Source organism: Momordica charantia (assembly GCF_013281855.1).
Source record: "Momordica charantia cultivar OHB3-1 chromosome 1 unlocalized genomic scaffold, Mcharantia_2.0 BLBB01000001.1, whole genome shotgun sequence".
Lineage (NCBI taxonomy): Eukaryota > Viridiplantae > Streptophyta > Magnoliopsida > Cucurbitales > Cucurbitaceae > Momordica > Momordica charantia.
The window spans coordinates 16,659,981-16,678,096 of NW_028275157.1; the positions used below are offsets into that span (position 1 = coordinate 16,659,981).

At 34.8% G+C, this 18,116-nt stretch overlaps 1 protein-coding gene across 2 annotated transcripts; it reads right to left on the reverse strand.

The window, feature by feature from the left end:
- Positions 1-378: 378 nt before the first annotated feature.
- LOC111005505 (DNA polymerase delta subunit 1) lies at positions 379-18,068 on the reverse strand. 2 transcript variants are annotated; one of them, XM_022277017.2, is made up of 30 exons: positions 17,716-18,067; positions 17,504-17,614; positions 15,872-15,978; positions 15,603-15,762; positions 15,196-15,391; positions 14,947-15,082; positions 14,704-14,841; positions 14,400-14,477; positions 14,035-14,126; positions 12,630-12,696; positions 12,031-12,102; positions 10,530-10,616; positions 9,167-9,286; positions 8,984-9,082; positions 6,106-6,213; positions 5,898-5,993; positions 5,695-5,760; positions 5,543-5,599; positions 5,351-5,438; positions 5,172-5,251; positions 4,086-4,199; positions 3,619-3,733; positions 3,357-3,529; positions 3,156-3,227; positions 2,045-2,119; positions 1,887-1,976; positions 1,638-1,798; positions 981-1,054; positions 811-898; positions 379-658 (listed from the first exon to the last, which is right to left on the reverse strand). In XM_022277017.2, the coding sequence occupies exons 1-30, from the start codon at positions 17,963-17,965 to the stop codon at positions 571-573; spliced, it is 3,258 nt and encodes a 1,085-aa protein (XP_022132709.2). In that variant the 5' UTR covers positions 17,966-18,067; the 3' UTR covers positions 379-570. The 2 variants fall into 2 exon arrangements, 1 of the variants encoding a protein (XP_022132709.2); XR_015790161.1 differs by lacking the exons at positions 379-658; positions 811-898; positions 981-1,054 and having other exon boundaries at positions 1,749-1,798; positions 3,161-3,227; positions 17,716-18,068.
- Positions 18,069-18,116: the final 48 nt, after the last annotated feature.

Consider the following 18,116-nt stretch of genomic DNA (forward strand, 5'->3'; position numbering starts at 1 on the left):
TTCAAACAATCTTTTTATCCAGCAGATCGTTAGGATATTGAGAAAGGATTTCGACATCTACAATTTGGCACATGCTGTAGGTAATATTGTTGATTATATGTTTTTTCTAATTCTTTTTTATGATTTCATAACAGAGTCGATGACCCCAAGCTTCAGAGTAAAGCTTCTTCTATCCAAAACCAATGGTAATTTTTTGAACTAGTCAATGGAAACAAGAAGCTTGATGCCCACTCTTCCAATATTTAGTCCCGCTAAGGCCCTATCGACCCATGTCGATGTGGATGCACAATTCCTACAAAAGCTATGAGCTAAGCCAGAGGACGGTCACTGTGGTGTAAGAGAACCACGAGCTCTTAAGAAAGATAAACGACAATATCATAATAGCGATGAGGACCAGTTGTTAATATACATATCATGTAACCATATATTCCCTTCAAATGCATAGTTATAGTTATTTACAGGAGGGAGGAGACTTCTTGCAAGAAGATCAAATTTCCGATCAAAATCAAAGTCATAAATTTGATGGAGAAGGAAAAGAAAAACAAAAAGAGACGAAACATTGAAACAGTATTAAAAATTCCAACGTTCCAAATGTCGTCTAGCCTCAGCCATGTCTTTTTGTGCCTTTTTTCTTCGATAAAAGATTGGACAGTCTCGACTACAAAACAGAATATAGCATTTCATGAAACTATAAATCAAGGGCACAAAAAGAACATTTAAATTACAAATGAGCAAATCCACATGCATGACAATAAAACTACGAAAAGTAATTGTCATAAGAATTTAGTCGATAAGATAAAGCAACAATACCTCGTACAGAGGATATCTTGGTGAAGGGACCCTTGGCATTCTTGGCACTGTGTCCAAAGCCTCCCAAAAACCATCTCCAAATCAGACACTGGAATAATTATCAACCAAAAAATTTGTATTAGTTGGAATTCATTTAACTAGAAATTGGAACAAATTTGTACAAACATTACCATTTGCTACTGCTTTGCAGTAAAGTTCCGCTTCTCTTCCTTTGCAGTGTGCACACAGAGTTTTGTCTGCCTTGCTGGATCATAATTATAGTATGAAATTTTTAGTGTAAATATTGTTGTGCCAACTTTCAAATATATCATTTCAAACATAAAATATAAAAGACATGAACCGACGCAACAAACTAGGGCTAGTTTGAAACAATTTTTATTTTTGCCAAACTGTAGCACAAAATGCAAACAAAAATTAATCTCTGCTGCTCTACTTCAGCTTTATTGCTTCAACCATTTAGTTCTAAGCCAATTCATGCACTTTCCTAGTGAGAACTATATGAATATTGTAACTATAGTTTTCGGCATTTATAGAAGGCACCTAACAAAGCCAACCGTCACCCCAAACTTACCACTTAGTGGTAACTGGTAAGCTTAAAGAAATGCAGGTGTGTAGGGAGGATTTTGGGCCTTTAACAGACCCTATAAGAGTCTCTTATTAACCCGTAACATGGAGTGAATGGCATTATTGCAATTACGGTCTACAAATACTGTGCATACACAATTCACTATGTCAAGTTTATTGTACGTGCTACAACAAACATTAGAAGAAAATGATGCCTTCAAACTAGCAAAAAGAGAAAGGGATAGCAAAGCTGTTAAAATTACCTTAGTAGAGCCTTGCAGCCAATGCAAGTAAGCTGTTTCTTAGCAAATTTCATTATGCCACTGTTTGAAGGAGTAGAAATAAATATTGATCTCGTGTGACTTCCATGTAGAAGTTCCTTGCTTGCATTTTTCATGATGGGCTCAAAAATTCGTAGAAGAGGCTGCAACTCAGACATGCTCTTTTAGCAGCCATGTAACTCAAGAAAAGAATAGAAAAACACTATGAGATGAACCATAAAGAAATCAAACCTTGCTAATCTGGTTCTCGAGATAGTACTGTGGGTCTATTGGTATGTTATTCTCTAGAACATAAATGGGATCCTCTGACTTCTCATATGCCTGATAGTCATCCAATATTAATCATTACATATTGAACACAGGAGGGGATGAAAAATCAGATAGATTACCTTGGCACCTTTTGCAGCTTTAATAATCACGTAAGGTACTCGATCGCCAACATTTGGTGCAGTCGCAGCATCTCTCTGTTAATTATGAAATTAAGTATGATAATCTCGTTTTGAAACCAGTCACACATTGCTTTAAACTATATAACACTATGAGAATAGAAAACCGTATTTCTTACTGAAAACATTCATGCAACCAAGTTGTGAAATAAGAAAATAAACCACAAAAATGAAAAATGAGATACAAAGAAATAAGTATATTTCCAGAATTCTTTTGAAGTACATGGATGGATGTGTGAAAATACTGTGCTAAGGAGCACTAATAGGAATCTTGGATTAACTATCAGAATAGGAGTAATGTAAGACTTAAGTCAGAAGTGTCACAATAATTAAAATCAGAAAACTGACAATAGTCCCACTGAAAACCTAGGATTGCATCTAGTGAACACTACTTGAGTGAAGAAATCATACATAGTTTTCCACTCATGCTTACATCGGAATTATCAGAAGAATCAAAGCCAAAGCACTATTTTTTTAAGATCGTGAAGTTTGCTAGCTAGAAAATAATACTTTTATTTTAGGCTAAATATATGTTTTAATCCCTAGTTTTGGGTATTTTTTCAAAGTAGTCTGTTAGGATTCGTCATATTAAAATTGATTGATGATAAACTTACATGTCATAATACTTAGTAAATTAGTGAAAATTTAAAAGAGAAAAAATGTCGTATGGAGGAGAAAACTCAAAATGTCTACTAATTTAGTAGGAATTTGGAAAAATTAGAAACTTTTCCCTTGGATGACATTGTACCTCCTCTAAACCTCCATCATAAGACAATTTTAACACTGACCAATAGTGAGAGACTCAATTGAAAAATATTAAAACATAAAATAATTAAATTAAAACTTTTTAGACAATAGGGACTAAATTGAAAAAATCCACTAAAACATTCATTTAGCCGATAGTTGTCCTCGTTGACCCATGCCAAGATATTAATGGAACCAATGTCCTTCATTTTTTTTTTTTTTTTTTGAGAAGAAACTGGAATTTTATGGGATTTTGACACTAGATAAAGAGTCAATAAACAAGAAAACAACTATCATGAAATACCACAACCTTACGCATGCGTTCTGCAAGTTCAACATGAGCTGCCTTCACTTCATAATCATCTCCAGTCTTCGTCAGTCCCTGTAAATCAAATAATTTAGTGCACTATAAAGCCTTCAAATTCATGTCCTAAAAGCAAAACTTATGACAAGGATACTCCTTGACACCTAGTGGAAAGTGACATAAAAATAATTGATATACATCTCCCACCTTTGTGATAACCAAGAGTGATAAATCGACACGGTTCATAAGAAGATCTGAAATTGTGTTCTTCACATATTGAACTGCCCCAGGGACATCTCTATCAATAAGAATTTTGTGCAAGCACTCATTTACAAGATTTTTCACCAATAAGCAATTATCTCTTCGAACTGTTTCAATGCCTGTGAATGATAAGAGGAATATTTAAAATTTTGAAAGGGAGGGAAATAAATTTAAATATGGTCAAAGACATTCTTCAAGCTCATCATACCTTTGGTATCCATCTTGTCGAACTTGTTGGGATTAGTCCAAAATAAACCAGCGTATCTCTTCTTACTAATCAACAGGTATGGATAATAAACCTTCTCAAATTCTAACTTGATGGGCTACAAACCAAATGAACATAAAAAGAAGAAAGAGAACGCCAAAGAGGAAAACATCAGGCTATAATGCACAGGAAAATTCACAAGAAAAAAATTACAAATCTGACATTTTTACCCATTACAACTTCCCAATGTAGAAAAGATTAAAACTAAAATCAACTACTACCTGTGCGTTCAATAAATTATTTATTTCAGATTTCAAAGGAAAAAGTATACGGATCATTTATTCATATATTATATTCGAATAAAAATATATAGGCAAATTGAAAAACCTCTTGCAACACATTTAACAGTATACCAACATAAAAAAGAAAAGGAAAAAGAAAATCATTAAAACGTCCAAATCAACTCTTACTTTAATGAAAGTACCACTAATATAATCAGCTGCTTCCCTTCCCAAGATCATTGCTGCTTCTACACTGGGCACACCAAATTGTACCATAACGGAATCTGTATCACCGTAGATTACCTAAAACCACAAAATTCTGACTTCCGTAAGATTGTCGAGAGGATATGGATTGATGTAAGTATGTAACACAAGAGCCAAATTATTATTTTCTTAGAAGATATAACATGAGATCGATGATTTAACAATTAGCAGGGGCCAGGGGGAATTGTTGTTATTCATTTAATAATATATAGACAGTTTTAACTCTGGAGGATTTCTTCTAAAGATGTTTGCTTTACATTCAGCATACACAAAAGACGCTAGGAAAGATAAGTGTAAGGAATCCTCCCCCAAAATATATTGATAACCAGATGAAATAGAGCCCAAAGGTGTTACAAAAGGGTCCAGCCACCTAGAGAGGAATGGTTCTCTCCTTACCCAAGCCCAATAACCAAAAATAAACATAAAAACATCATACGGGAGTTCCAAAAGCATAAATGGCTAGACTTAATTACTTCAAGAGGGTGAATTCCCATTTTTACCCCTCCTTACATAGGTATTAACCATTGGGGGCCTTACAAGAAGACTCACCAATTACTAAAGGAAATTATGAGAACTCTTTGTATATTTCTACGGACCAAGGAAAACTAGTTGTAGTAATCAGGACAAATTATTTAGTATTCAGAAAACATTTAGTAGCTAGTTGTAGGCCTATTTTGTGGGATTGACCAGAACTTTCTGAGCTGTTAGAATATTTGCATGCATTACCAAAAAATTTGAGCTGGTAATACTGTAATCTTCTAAATCAAAATGGATTTTTCCCCTCATCTCCTTTATATCTGTATTATATGTGTCTCTCAGTTCATTGATGTGCTTGTAGAACTGTAATAGATAGTTTCCCTTGTTTTATACAGCCTATTTTAAGATGCAAATGATCATTGAACTAATAGAAGGAAAGACCAAGTTTTTCTGGAAAATTGAACATAAATAGTAATCAGGAGCTACATCATCTATATTATTTCCAAAAATATCCTCAAATAAATTTTAACTTACCTCAGCATTATGCTCATAGCCCCCAAGTGTTGTAAATTTATCTTCCACAAGCTTTTTTGTGCACTCAATCATTTGTCGACCTTTAAGGCAGCCAATTCAGTAACATGAAGAACTCGAGCATAAAGAACTGAATTAAGGATAAATGAACAATAGAAATCAAATTGTAATTTTAAGAATACCGTAGCTTGTAACACTGGATGATATCTCTAGACACGGTAACTGACCAACAGTAGCTCCTGTAAACCCATATACAGAATTTGCACTTATCTGAAACGGTAGCAGGTACCATGTTAGTCCAAAAAAACTAACAGAAATAGGGTATGTATAAACTGTGTCATCATTCAGCAAACCAGTGAAAACTTGTACTGTACCTTCAAAGCCAACTGTCGACCATCCAACACAGCCTTCTCAAAAGGATCCTTTGCTTCCTACATAAAGCAAACAAGAATATAGAAAGGAAATCAATGCAGGATACTGATTGTGTAACGCAGCAAGGCTGTGTTGGAAAGTGCAACAGAATTACCTTCAAATCTGCTTTTGCTCTTTTCCGAGCAGTCAATAGTTCTTCTAATATTTCAGGAAGTATCCCCTGAATTATATCAAAGTTATTTGATACATTAATTAAATAATAATATTAACTGCAGAATCTGTGATCTTTAATCAGGTTGAGAGCAGACAAATTCATGAATTAGCTTTCATAAGAATGGAAGTTATTCACTCGCTGACCTTCTGTAAATTTGACTTCACAAATATCTCGCCAGATGGGGTTTTATTGAAATGTTCTGGAGGCAGGTTTAGCTTGCGCATGTCTTCTGGAGTTACCTTCAAAAGAATGTTTAAAGTTGTGAGTCTTTCCCAAATTTATTAAAAATAGCTTCCCAGCATGAAATGAACAACTTATTCTACAAGCAAAAAATAGATTAGGAGGGATTACCAAAGTGCAATAACATAAATTATATGCCATCATGATAGAAGGATACAAAGACGCAAAATCCAACGTAGCAATGGGCTTCTCATAGAACCCAGCCCTCGCTTCCAAAACCTGCATTTTAAGAAATCAAGAAGATTATTCATATACATGATCAATTTTGTGGATACCTACTTATCATCATCGAATTGACATGAACTAATAGACCAAATTAAGTTCACTCAAGTCTGAAGGATTTTTACATGAAAGAAAGTAGTCAGATGGGAGTGAACTCAAAAGAAATGGAAATGAGAAATCAGTCATTAATTTGAAGAATTTTTCAGGATTTTAAGAATATAAATGGCATCAACATTCAACAAGATTTTCGGGAGAAAATTGAAATCATGGGCAACTCGTTAAATACCAAAGTTCGGAAGCTTGAGTGCTTGAGAAAGATCTTCAGAGGCATTTGAAAGCTTCAATAGATGAAGAATTGTTTTCAAATTGGCAGCCTCGTCAATGATGGTGAAAATTTGTTGCAACGAAATTATTGGAGCCAAAAAGACTTCTTAGGCGTTGTTGGCTATGCAAGAGGAAGGTTTCTTTGCTAGTTTCAATTTTCATACAGTGGCTGAGTCATGAGGGGCAAAATTTTGCATTCTAATTTTTTATACTTATAATTTTACATACAGAGGCAGAGTTGGGGGGCTTTATTTTTTTTATAAGAAACAATTTCATTTACGGATGAAATTACAATGAGAGGGCGAATCCACCAAAAAACTAATGGAGTTGCAGAAAACTTCTCCAATTGGTTAATAAAGAGTTCATACTATAAGAGTGAAAATAGGTGGATGTTTTACACCATGACATTGCATGAAAAGTAATGTTGTCAAAAAGACTGATGAAAGGCAACTCCTTGTCTAGGAAGAGTCTATGGTTCCTATCATTCCAAAATGTCCAAAGAAAGGCTCGAATGAAGTGCTTCCACATAATCTCTTTAGCTTTCTTGAAAGGGTGACCCAATAGAACAAAAGAAAGCAAGTCTTGGATGTCAATGGGGAGAGCAACATTCCAATCAAATGCGTGAAGGATCAAATTCCAAAAATCCTTGGCCAGTGAGCATGTGTGAAAAAGATGGGAGGGCGATTCCCCATCTTTTTTGCATATAATGCACCATTGTGGGGAGAGGACCATGAAGGGTAATGGTTGCAGCCTATCTGAAGTGATGATACCCTTGTGGGCAAGTTCCCAAATGAAGAACTTGGTTCTTTTGGGGTAAGTGTCTTTCCAAATGGCTTTGGCAAGAGTTGATTGCAGGAGAGATCCCTTTGGAGCCATGTCAGTGAGAAGTGTCTTGATAGAGAAGGAACCATTTTTGTCCAGTGGCCAAACCCATGAGTCCTCACCAGCATGGAGGAAGGTGGATTCTAGTTGAAAGGATAGTATTGGCCAGTCTGTTATTTCCTCTTCCTTTAGAAAGCGTCTATAGACCAAATCCCAGATTTCTTATATAATTCCTCTAATCAAGGATAAACCAAGAGGCGGCAATTTCCTTCCACTCTCCGGCCCTGGTTTCGTAGACCATTTTGATTAAGAACTCAATAAAGGAAGGTGAGAGTTTTTTTTTTTCTTTGATAAGAAACTTGAGACATGTATTATGAACAAAAAGTAACAAATGGCTAAAAAAAACATGGAGAAACATGGAGAACCAGTAATTACAAAAAAACAAAAATAAAAATTCTTATTTGTAAGACACCACCAAGAGCAATGTGTTGTACATTCATAAAAAAAGTGTCAAAAGTATATGCTTTACTTCAAACATGCGCCGATTCTTTTCTAGCCAAATGTGCCAAAGAAGAGCTCCCACCACATAATTCCAAAGGAATTTAGGCTTTTAGGTAAAAACCAACCTGTCAAGACTTCAAATAACCAATCATCGATATGTCTAGGAAGACAACCCGAAATGCCAAAAAAATCCAGCAGAAAGTACCAACCTCGGGCCGCAAAAGAGCAATGAACGAATACATGATCTAAAGATTCACTTCGCTATTGCACAAACTACAAATAGAGGGGGAGATAATCCAGCTTCTGCACTTCTTTTGAAGAACCTCATGAGTATTTAAGCTTCTATAAGCCAAAGACCAAAGGAGAACCTTGATTTTCTTAGGTATTCTAAAATTCCAGATGGGAGTAATAAGAGAGGTCTTCAATGAAGGGGGAGCCTCTACAGAGCTTTAAGAAAGCAAATTTTGTGGAGAAAGCTCCCCCTTTTACTAAAGACCAATGGACCATGTCATCGCCTAATAAAGGAAGGTAAGAGTTGGTTCCCAATTTGTTTGAATTGTTCTCCGAGAAAGAAGAAACTTTTTCTTGGCTTTGTGGATCCGTTTGTTGATTGAGGAGCTCAGACGAAGCCAAAGAACACAGAGGATAAATTCCCGTTTGTTAATTATTTTAGTGTGGAGGATGAGACTTTGTTCTGCAAAAGAAGTTTTTTTGCTGATATAGAGAATTTTATTTAAGATTTTGTTGTGAGAGAAGTTTAATCAATGGGTACTGTGTATTTCAACAATCCATCTGACCCGGGATCAAATTCATGAATTTTCAATGAGCTTAAGGCAACATTACCAAATGGAGTTTTTTGAATTGTCAGAAGAAGTGCTTTCATTCCAGCGCCGCCAACTTCATTATCTTTAAATATATATTAAATTTAAGGGATGGTATGTGCATCCAGAAACATTTTTGCTTTAATTGGACACAAAGATTAAATGCTTGGGCATCATCCTGCATCAAACTACACTCATGCCATGATACCGGCATCACTATCACTAATACTACTTACAAGTTTCAATAAGATTAAAACTTTGAAAACAAGGAAAAAGATACAGGATGTCAAAGAACTTACAGTAGCACCCTCATAAGTTCCTTGATCAGATCCAGCCTGCTTAGCATTTGGGATAACAAGGTTTTTCTGTTTTGCCTTCCTAAGGAGTTGAGAGAGTACCTGAAAAAAATGACTTCCTAAAGTTATAATTTTTTGTGTTAGGTCAACATGAGTTACTCCAAAATTAAAAGACAGTGGGATTACCTTGATGCTTTGCCCTCTAGAAAGAAGAAAAGAAATAGGAACACCAGTTACTCGAGCCATCTCCACGTAATTGTAAATGAACATCAGTTTATCTAAAAGCCGTTGTGGAAGATACGCATCCTGAATCCCCACTCCCCAAAAATATAAAACCAATACAATCTTAAGAAAGTTTTGTATCACACAAGGTTATAAAGAAAAGATGAAAAACAACCAGCTCAATGAAATTCCAAAAGATAAGAAAATGCATATTTCAAACAAAAATAATCTCACTTGGTGGCCGTAAAAATGTTAAATAATTTTCATTCTCCATGGGATTCCAAAACCAAGCATTTGAGAACTGACAGACACTTCATAAAAGAAGATAGAAAAGAAAAAAAAAAGAAGATAGAAAATAAAAGACAGAAAAAGAAAAAAATTGAGTGAAGATATATATTTTTTTTATAAGTGTTAGAGTATATATTAGTATATTTTATATTCTTGTATTAATATTAATTTGTCATTTACCTTCTCCTGATAGGATTAGGCTATATAGAGACTTTAATAATGAGAATACAACACATTGGATTCTCTCCAACCTTAGTCTCTACGATAAGAAATCGACATGGAGAAACATGATGTATGGGGCATACAAAAAATAAGCCCAACAAAGGGGAACCAAGCTGAGTGAAGATACTACGTTTACATCTAAGAAACAAGTATACATCTTCACAAAGGGTCTAGGCCTACCAAGTCAAAGTTTGCACCAGACCTCAACTAACCAGGAATTCCAAACATAAATGCATCCAAGGAGTGGAAGCATTGAATGACTGAGCAGCAGAGTCATAGATCAATTCTTTTTCTTTTTTGGATAAGAAACATTGTATTAACAAAAAAGGCAGCAATACAGCTTAGGGGCAGGGGAAGAGAGATCCCCCTCCCAAAAACTACTGAATAAAAGCTCTTCAATCTTACATAATCTATGAGAGGCTAACAAAAGAATTTTCTATGCCTATGATACCACCAACAAGAGTCATAGATCAATTCTTGGTTACTCATTGAAAGAATATTTTTTTTTTCAAAATTTTCCCTCTTAAGATTGCGCGGTCGTACATGTCTTCTTTTTCTGATAAAACTCTATCTTTTCATTCTAATCCGGATTAAGAAAATAGCCTCCATGTACACCAAATAAGGGATAATAAAAGAGATTTTCTTCTTCATTCTTACACATGTCGCCACTAATTTGAAGGATTAATTTTAATTATAAGATGTATAGGCTCAAAAAGAATAATAAATGTAGTATTGAATGAGATGGGCAAATATGAAAGGCAGACAAATTGAGGCACCTTTAAACAATAAACAGCAAAAGGCAGACAAATTGAGGCACCTTTAAACAATAAACAGCAAGCCGTCTCCGTGTTTCTGCATTACCATTTTGAAGATCTGATATTATTGAATGGTGGACATCCTCTTTCTGCGAGAAAATAAGAATGAATCATCATAGCAAACATGAACATGGGTACAAGCTGTTATTGAGGGTACAATGGCAATTTATTGTCAATTGAATCTGGTGTAACGTGCAGAATAACAGAGAAAAATTCCAACACTGACACAGTCTACATAACTCCATTAGATAATAGAAGAAACAAAAGCATCACCAATACAGCCTGAATGAAATTCTTAAATAAATTGGTTCCAAACCAATCCAAATTTTACAGCAGGTAATCACAAATTCTTTTGCAAAAGAAAACCCAAGAAGACCACAATAAAACAGACGACAATTAAATACGAAAAGACTTGCAGAATGGAAAGGTAAGTGCATGAGAAAAGGCATGCATATTAGGATGGTGGGAACGAGTAGTAATGACAACCCAACAAGTTTGCAAAAATCACACAATTTGAATGTGCTAATTTTTTGTTCATCGGTAACAAGAATAAAATCCTCTCCAAACTACCAAAGGCATTGTAACCATGGAAGTAGAAGAGTAACTTTCCTCATTTATCATTCTTTTCCTTCCGATGAGATCCAATATCTTTAGAGGGGAAATAGAACAGTGATCAATGGCATAGGCTGACAGCTAAATGATGCAACCAACTAGAGTTTGCCAAGAAATATAAAATTTATAATAAGAACCATGTCCTCCGGTTATCCAGTATATAAGGCTTAGGCATGCCTGAATAGGTTTTCAATATACTGTAGCTACTTGTATCCATACACTTCTCCTCTACACACTTCTTTCCTGTCCTCAGTTACTACACAGCTGCTGGAAGCCGCAATACAATCTCAGTCAACCCCCCCCCCCCCCATAAGAAACTCTATCGGTCAACCCCTTTTAAAAGCTATGATGCATGGTTACAAACGTGAAGGTAAATAGCAATAATGTCCTTGATATTTTGAGGTGCTCAAATTCAGAACTGTGAGCACAGAACTCCCTCTTCCAAATTGCTGGCTTTAAACACGCCATGATCAATAAAGTGCTCTGTTTTGAGGTGCTCTGTATCAGAACTAAGGCGAAGAAAGTTCCTATCCCTCATTTCTGACTCCAAAAGACATCATGGAAAGTTTATTAACAATAGGAAACTCTAATTTCCAATAATCATACGGAAAAGTCAACTAAATCCACAGTTGAAGCTCATGGAAATCCTTCAATTATTATAAGATAAATTAAGGGAGCTTGATAGTTCATTATTCCTAACAAATTAAAATACAAAAAAATAAGTTGCAAGTCTTAGGCTCTTAGTAAACTAAATGAAAATGCATGAAGCTTTTTTTTTTTTCCAATTAACACTCACGCCACTGATTGAATTCATATACATTAATTATCAAGAGAAACAATTATAATATGGATTCTCATCAGAAGGTTTAAGGGAGGACTCTTGAATATCACCTGTTCAGAAAGAAAATGTGAAGAAACAGAATTCAATGAGTACGAACTTAATTTATAATCTCGTTGCACAGCCTGCAAGCAAAGAGACCAAAAACTAACTTAATATTAATTAAGCTTTTAAGAAGTCGAAAACATCTTTATCTTTATCATTAATCGTTAACCTATTGAAAGGCAGAATTTTAAAAAATCAGTTTGTGACCATTTTGTCCACTCTGTAATTAGATAGTTTCTAATATATCCCTTCATTAAATCACACATTACCTTCAATACTTGTAATACATTCATGATATTAGTTAAACTGTCTTTTTTTAATTAAAGGTAAAGCATAATGTATAAACTTTTCAGATGTTAAAAATGTATTTTAGTCGAACTTTAATAACATTTTAATTTATTATATTATTTATTAGGACACTTAGAAATAAATTTCAAACTACATTACTACAATTTATTAATGATTTATTTTCGTTTAACTAAATACAAATCATATTTCAATTACAAATGGAAAAATAAATTTAAAACATTATTTTCTACTACTTTTAATATATTTTATTCCACATTTATTTTACGTGCTAATTATTTAATATATATAAAGATAAAACCTGAAGTAAATCAAATTGAACTCTTCCTTCCACCGTTATTTCTTTACTCTCCCTTGTTCCAAGCTGTCTGAGACATCAATCAATAACTAGTTTCGTTTATGTAACCAAGAAAGCAAAATTTGACATAAAACATAACAAAAGCAAAAATTAACAGTGAAACCATCAGAGCCATTCATATATCTTATCTATCTACTGCCTTTATCAGTAAAACTGCAATGTATTTTAGAAATAATATAATTGAGTCAAGGTGCGCACAATACCACGACACTCACGGATATCAAAGAAAAAATTGTAGACAAACAATACCAATACATGTTGGATGAGCAACCAATAGTATAATATTAGAAACATGTCGAATTATCAACAAGAATTTTACTAGAAATTCCCGTTAACTTTAAAAAGTGTTCTTCATTTATGGGCTAAAAATAATGAAAATTTTAGAATATTGGGAATTTGAAAGTTGGTATACACACTAAACACTAATTATATATTTGGCCTGAAATTTATGCATATGATTTTTCAACATAAGATACACCACATATTTACATAGAATAAAATGTTTGTTCTAGTAAATAGTAAAAAATAAAAAATAAAAAAAGTTTTACTAGATGGAAAATATCACGAAGGAAAAATGGGTCAAATTAAAAATCCATTCCTTAGAACTTTGATAATTGTGTGACACAAGAGCAGGTCATCTGAAAATAATAAGGGTGGGCCAAAAAAATTCATTTTCTAATGTAATCAGCTAACTTACCATTTTTGCTCTTCTATTTTATTATTGTATTCTTATTTTATCTAGTTGGCCTACTCTCTTATGTCACGTTGTACCAATTATTATGTAAGTCCAATCAACATGAGCAGCATTAACGAAAATGGCTTATTAGAATCAAAACCAGAAGTTCAAAATACTTTTTTAAGGACTAAATTCACACAAACATCAGTTAATTTAATAACAAAAAAAACGTTCAATGAGAATCTATTCAGTAAAAATTCTCCATCTTCACCCCTTCTAACAAGGGAATCTTTTGATGATAGGAATTACTTTAGACTCCCCACTTCACCTTGTTGATGGTTCTATTGATGGGTCTAATAGAAAACAAAATAATTACTTTACAATAGAAAGCATTTTTGTAGTAATTAGTTTTTCAGCAGCTCTCCTTAGTCCTTTCCTGTGTATCGCATGCCCGGCGTGCCAGGATTTCAATCAAGATTCAATCGGTTGGTCCCAATCAGAAATCCATGGATCACAGACAGTATCTCCCCATGGCCTTTCAAGGTTTAAAAAAGTTAGTTCAATGGAAAATTTTATTTTAGAAGAGTAAAATTGCATTGAGTTCTAGTAAAATTGCATTGTGTTCTAAGTCATACACAAACATAGATTTTTTTTGGATAGATTTTAGTATACCTAGAAGAAAAAGTTGTATCTTTGACACGGACTTTGCTATTCCTGATGCGACCCAATATTGGAAATTCTGCAATTTTCAGTGCCTCGGCTCTCTACATCCAGAAAAGCAGGACAGTGGATTAGTTCTAATTTAATGATAGACATCAGCGATAGCATCTGCGTTTTGAAACCTCACAAAATATTGACAATGCATCAGGCAAATTTCTATGAAATGTCTTATCATTTTCAAATTTTAAATAATATGAAATTGAGCAAAAGAACAAAATAGAAGACTATGAACTAGAAACCAAAGTCAACTACAACGGATAAACCTTTCTCATTTACAGAGAACTCCATGCTTTATAAATAAAATGTAGTACAGTTACCTCAATTAAATATGGCAAATCAAATTTGCAGATATTATATCCAATTATTATATCAGGATCAACTTCACGAATTAGGTCCTGCAACCAAAGTCTTCTCGTTATAGTGGAAATTGCACTCGCCATTACAATAGTGAATTCAAAAAAACTAGTGTGTATGAATATAAATGAGCTCCAATATGCTTGTGTAACAAGATAATGTGATATGTTACTTAGTCACTTTCAAATCCACGATCCATCTGTACGTTGGAACGGATACCAATCATTTTAACAACATAAATACAATTATGCAAGGATATAACAATACCCTCCAAGCCAGCAAAACTTCACGTTCTGTATCAAATGATAAGACTTCAACACCTGGAATAGTAGAGCAAGACTTAAGGGTCATAACATTGCGAATAAATGGTTGATCCTCTCCCTGCAAAGTAACTATGTTTGCCACCTAGATATAGGTAGATTTACTTCAGAAAGAGTAAACAAAATTTATAACCAAAAAGCCAATAAAATGATTTTGGCACATACAATTAGATGAGATAAATAATTAAACCTGGATCACAGGATCATGTGTAGGCTCAGGAAAATGGCCTTTACGCCCTGCACACTCAATATCAAAACTCAATATCCGAAATGGAGCCATTTTGGAGAATTCCCCTTCTGGGGCATGGCTGATCAAGTCTGAATATCTATGAAGGGTGTTAAGCAAAAGTATCGAGGATAAAAGACCGGCCTAAAAATGAAACTTAAATAAAATTTTAAAAAATAGATATAGAGACAGAGGCCTCTAAAAAGAGGATACAGGCAATCAAACTCCAATTGGCAATATGATAAGTTTCTAATGGTTTTCTTATATTTTCCCACAGGAATCTCAATCCAGTTTCCACCAACAACATTACAATCAATCATAAAACGAAGGGCAAAAAGAACATTGCTTTCATATGTCATGAAGCTCTTCGTACCAAAGCCATCAACTTGTATGCCTCTATCAAGAATACCTGGAAAATTAATGTCAACATAATTATAAATGAGATAAAGCATGAACTCCGACTTTCTCGCGTGAATGTTATTAATGACATGTATGTCAATGAATGAGTAATCAATTTTAAAAGATCAAAGAGATATACAAAGGGCATGGAAAACAAAACATATTAAACGGCATACTCAAAAAGGGTGAAAGATAAATAATAAATACTATCCAAAATTTACCACGGCAACTGGCGACCATTGTTGGTAGTGCAACTACGATTTTAAGAAAGGATTGAGAAGTTTGCTGCTGGTAGTACATAATACTTCTCTTTTGCACCAATTCAATGCGACGCACAAAATTCGGGGCTTTACTATTCCTATTTACCTCTCTCATTCTAACCTGAAACATCATCACAAATAATTGAATAAAGTGAAAATTTTTCTACAACTGCTTGTATTTAGAACTTAAAATTACAGTGGTTTTAACAGAAAAATGATAGAAGGCATACCTCCAGAGTTCGGTGAAAAAGAGAGATATCATCAGGACCCATCCCTGGAGGGCAACTGATATAGAAGTATGGTTCAAATCCATGAACGTGGCAGCATACACTGTGTCCTAATAAATGTCCAACAGAATGGTATGTCAAATTAATAGAAGCATAATTTACATAAACAAACAAAACTTTCAACAATAAATCTTAGGTAAAACTTATAATAGAGAGAATCAGAGAATCTCTCCTCCGCTAGTCACACAATGGCTATTGACTAGTTTATTAGAAAATAGTGTTTTCTTATAAATCTTTATACTTATTCCATTGTTGTATCGGAATTATTCCCATACATATACAAAATTGTAAAATTTCTGTATGAAAGCTTGGTTGAACATGAACTATCAATGAAAATTATCTCTATCTCATTCTTTTTTTTAAACTTGTTATTGTATCAAAGCCCTAAGAGCTCCAACAAGTCTCTCTCTCAACAAGAATCTCCCCTTCATATTTTCATGGCGGCCAAGATTAGCATTTCAATTGTCACCGCTCCATCTCTTGGTGTAAATGCTCCCCTCTTTTCCATCATTACAGTTATGCTTCCCTCTTATCTAACTGGAGAGCCTTTTTGTAGCCCTTTTCTTGGGCCTTATGTTCTCATATTTCATATATCAATGAAATAGTTTCTTTATCCAAAAAAAAAAAACATTTTTGCCATTAGTCGTCAACTTTACCAACTACCAGTAAAACTTAATCCTTCCAATTAACCTTTATGGGAACAATTGTTGACGATTTAGCCCTTGCTGCTGCTCAATTAGACAATTTAACCTAGTCGTGCATGAACTGAATCAAGTGGGACCTAACCTCAAGGAAATTTCTATTGCAGTGCGTGCTGGAGAAAGTGCGATCTCAATCTCATTTAAAAATTTGTTTCACAAACTTACTTAAGAGTGGATTATTCCTTAATATTACAAAATGGCCAATCAAATGTCTGCGATTCAAAGTTAATAGCACCCAGCTTAACAAGTGTGGAAATCCAAAAGGGGAAAAAAGAAACCAATGCAGACATGGATCGAGAAATATACTAAACGGATCATCTAGCAGAATTCCACCAATAAACCTAGCCCAAAACAATAACGGTAGTAGACAGATTTGTTCAAAGTGAGGGATGTCATGCCACAAAAAAAGCTACAGGAAAAACCTCCTACAACGCCTTAACCAACAGGTTGATGGACCCCGAGCATCCCAACATGTGACAAGTACTCTGAGCACCAACATATGAAGAACCAACTGATAGAACAATGGTTGATTGTAGAATTCAAATCACACATACAGAATCCTCTAAGCTTTACTCCCCTTGCATCATCGCTTACATTGTAAAATGTTCTTTTTGCGCCTACTACGAAGCAAGACTTAATTTTAGTTCCAAACTTTCATAATCCCAATAAAACCTCTATTGAACTTCTTCCACTGAAGGATCTCACCAAGTGATCGGTTCTCGCACGCGCACAAAGCAAGAAAAATGTGAGCCGATGGCTGTACTTGAGACATCTAACCGGATTTGATACATCTAACTAACGATTACCCTTTCTTACGGACAAAATTGCTCAGTAGAATAACATATAAATTTTAAATTCATAAAAAGATGCAGACCTTCCCTCGTAACCCCAAAAATTCTGAGAATGGCGGCAGGGCCAGACAAATTTGACAACAATTCTTTGTGACTATCTCCAATCACATAATCAATCTCCAATTGCTGAAACACTGAAACATCAGGCACCAAAAAAAAACATCAAACTTACAATTTACGAAATACATAGAATGTAGTAGCTCGAGAAGAAGCATATCGACGTATTTCGACTCACCGATGCTCTTGGACTGCGACAGGTAATCCTGGGAAAGAGGTGGACGAGTCCACTTGGAGAGACGGGAAGCGAGGGCCAGACGCTCGTCAATGTCGCGGAGGATCAGAGCGTCCTCGTCGAGGAGAGTCTCGTCGAGGAAGACATCTTCGTCGACAAAATCATCCTCTTGAGATAGTGCCTGGTGCTTCGGCGGTGGAGCCGGTGACAGGTGCTGCGGCGGCGGTCGACCTTTCCGAGCGTTGCCGTTCATCGCTCTGGTTTGTGGTAGACAGAGGGTTCAGAAGTGGAAGTGGAAAGCCAGTCGAGGAGGAGGGAAACGTGGAAGAAGAGTAGGGTTCCCGCCAGTTTTGAAGACGGCTCTATGATATTAATTAATTTAATTTAATCGTCTTTTCTTTTTT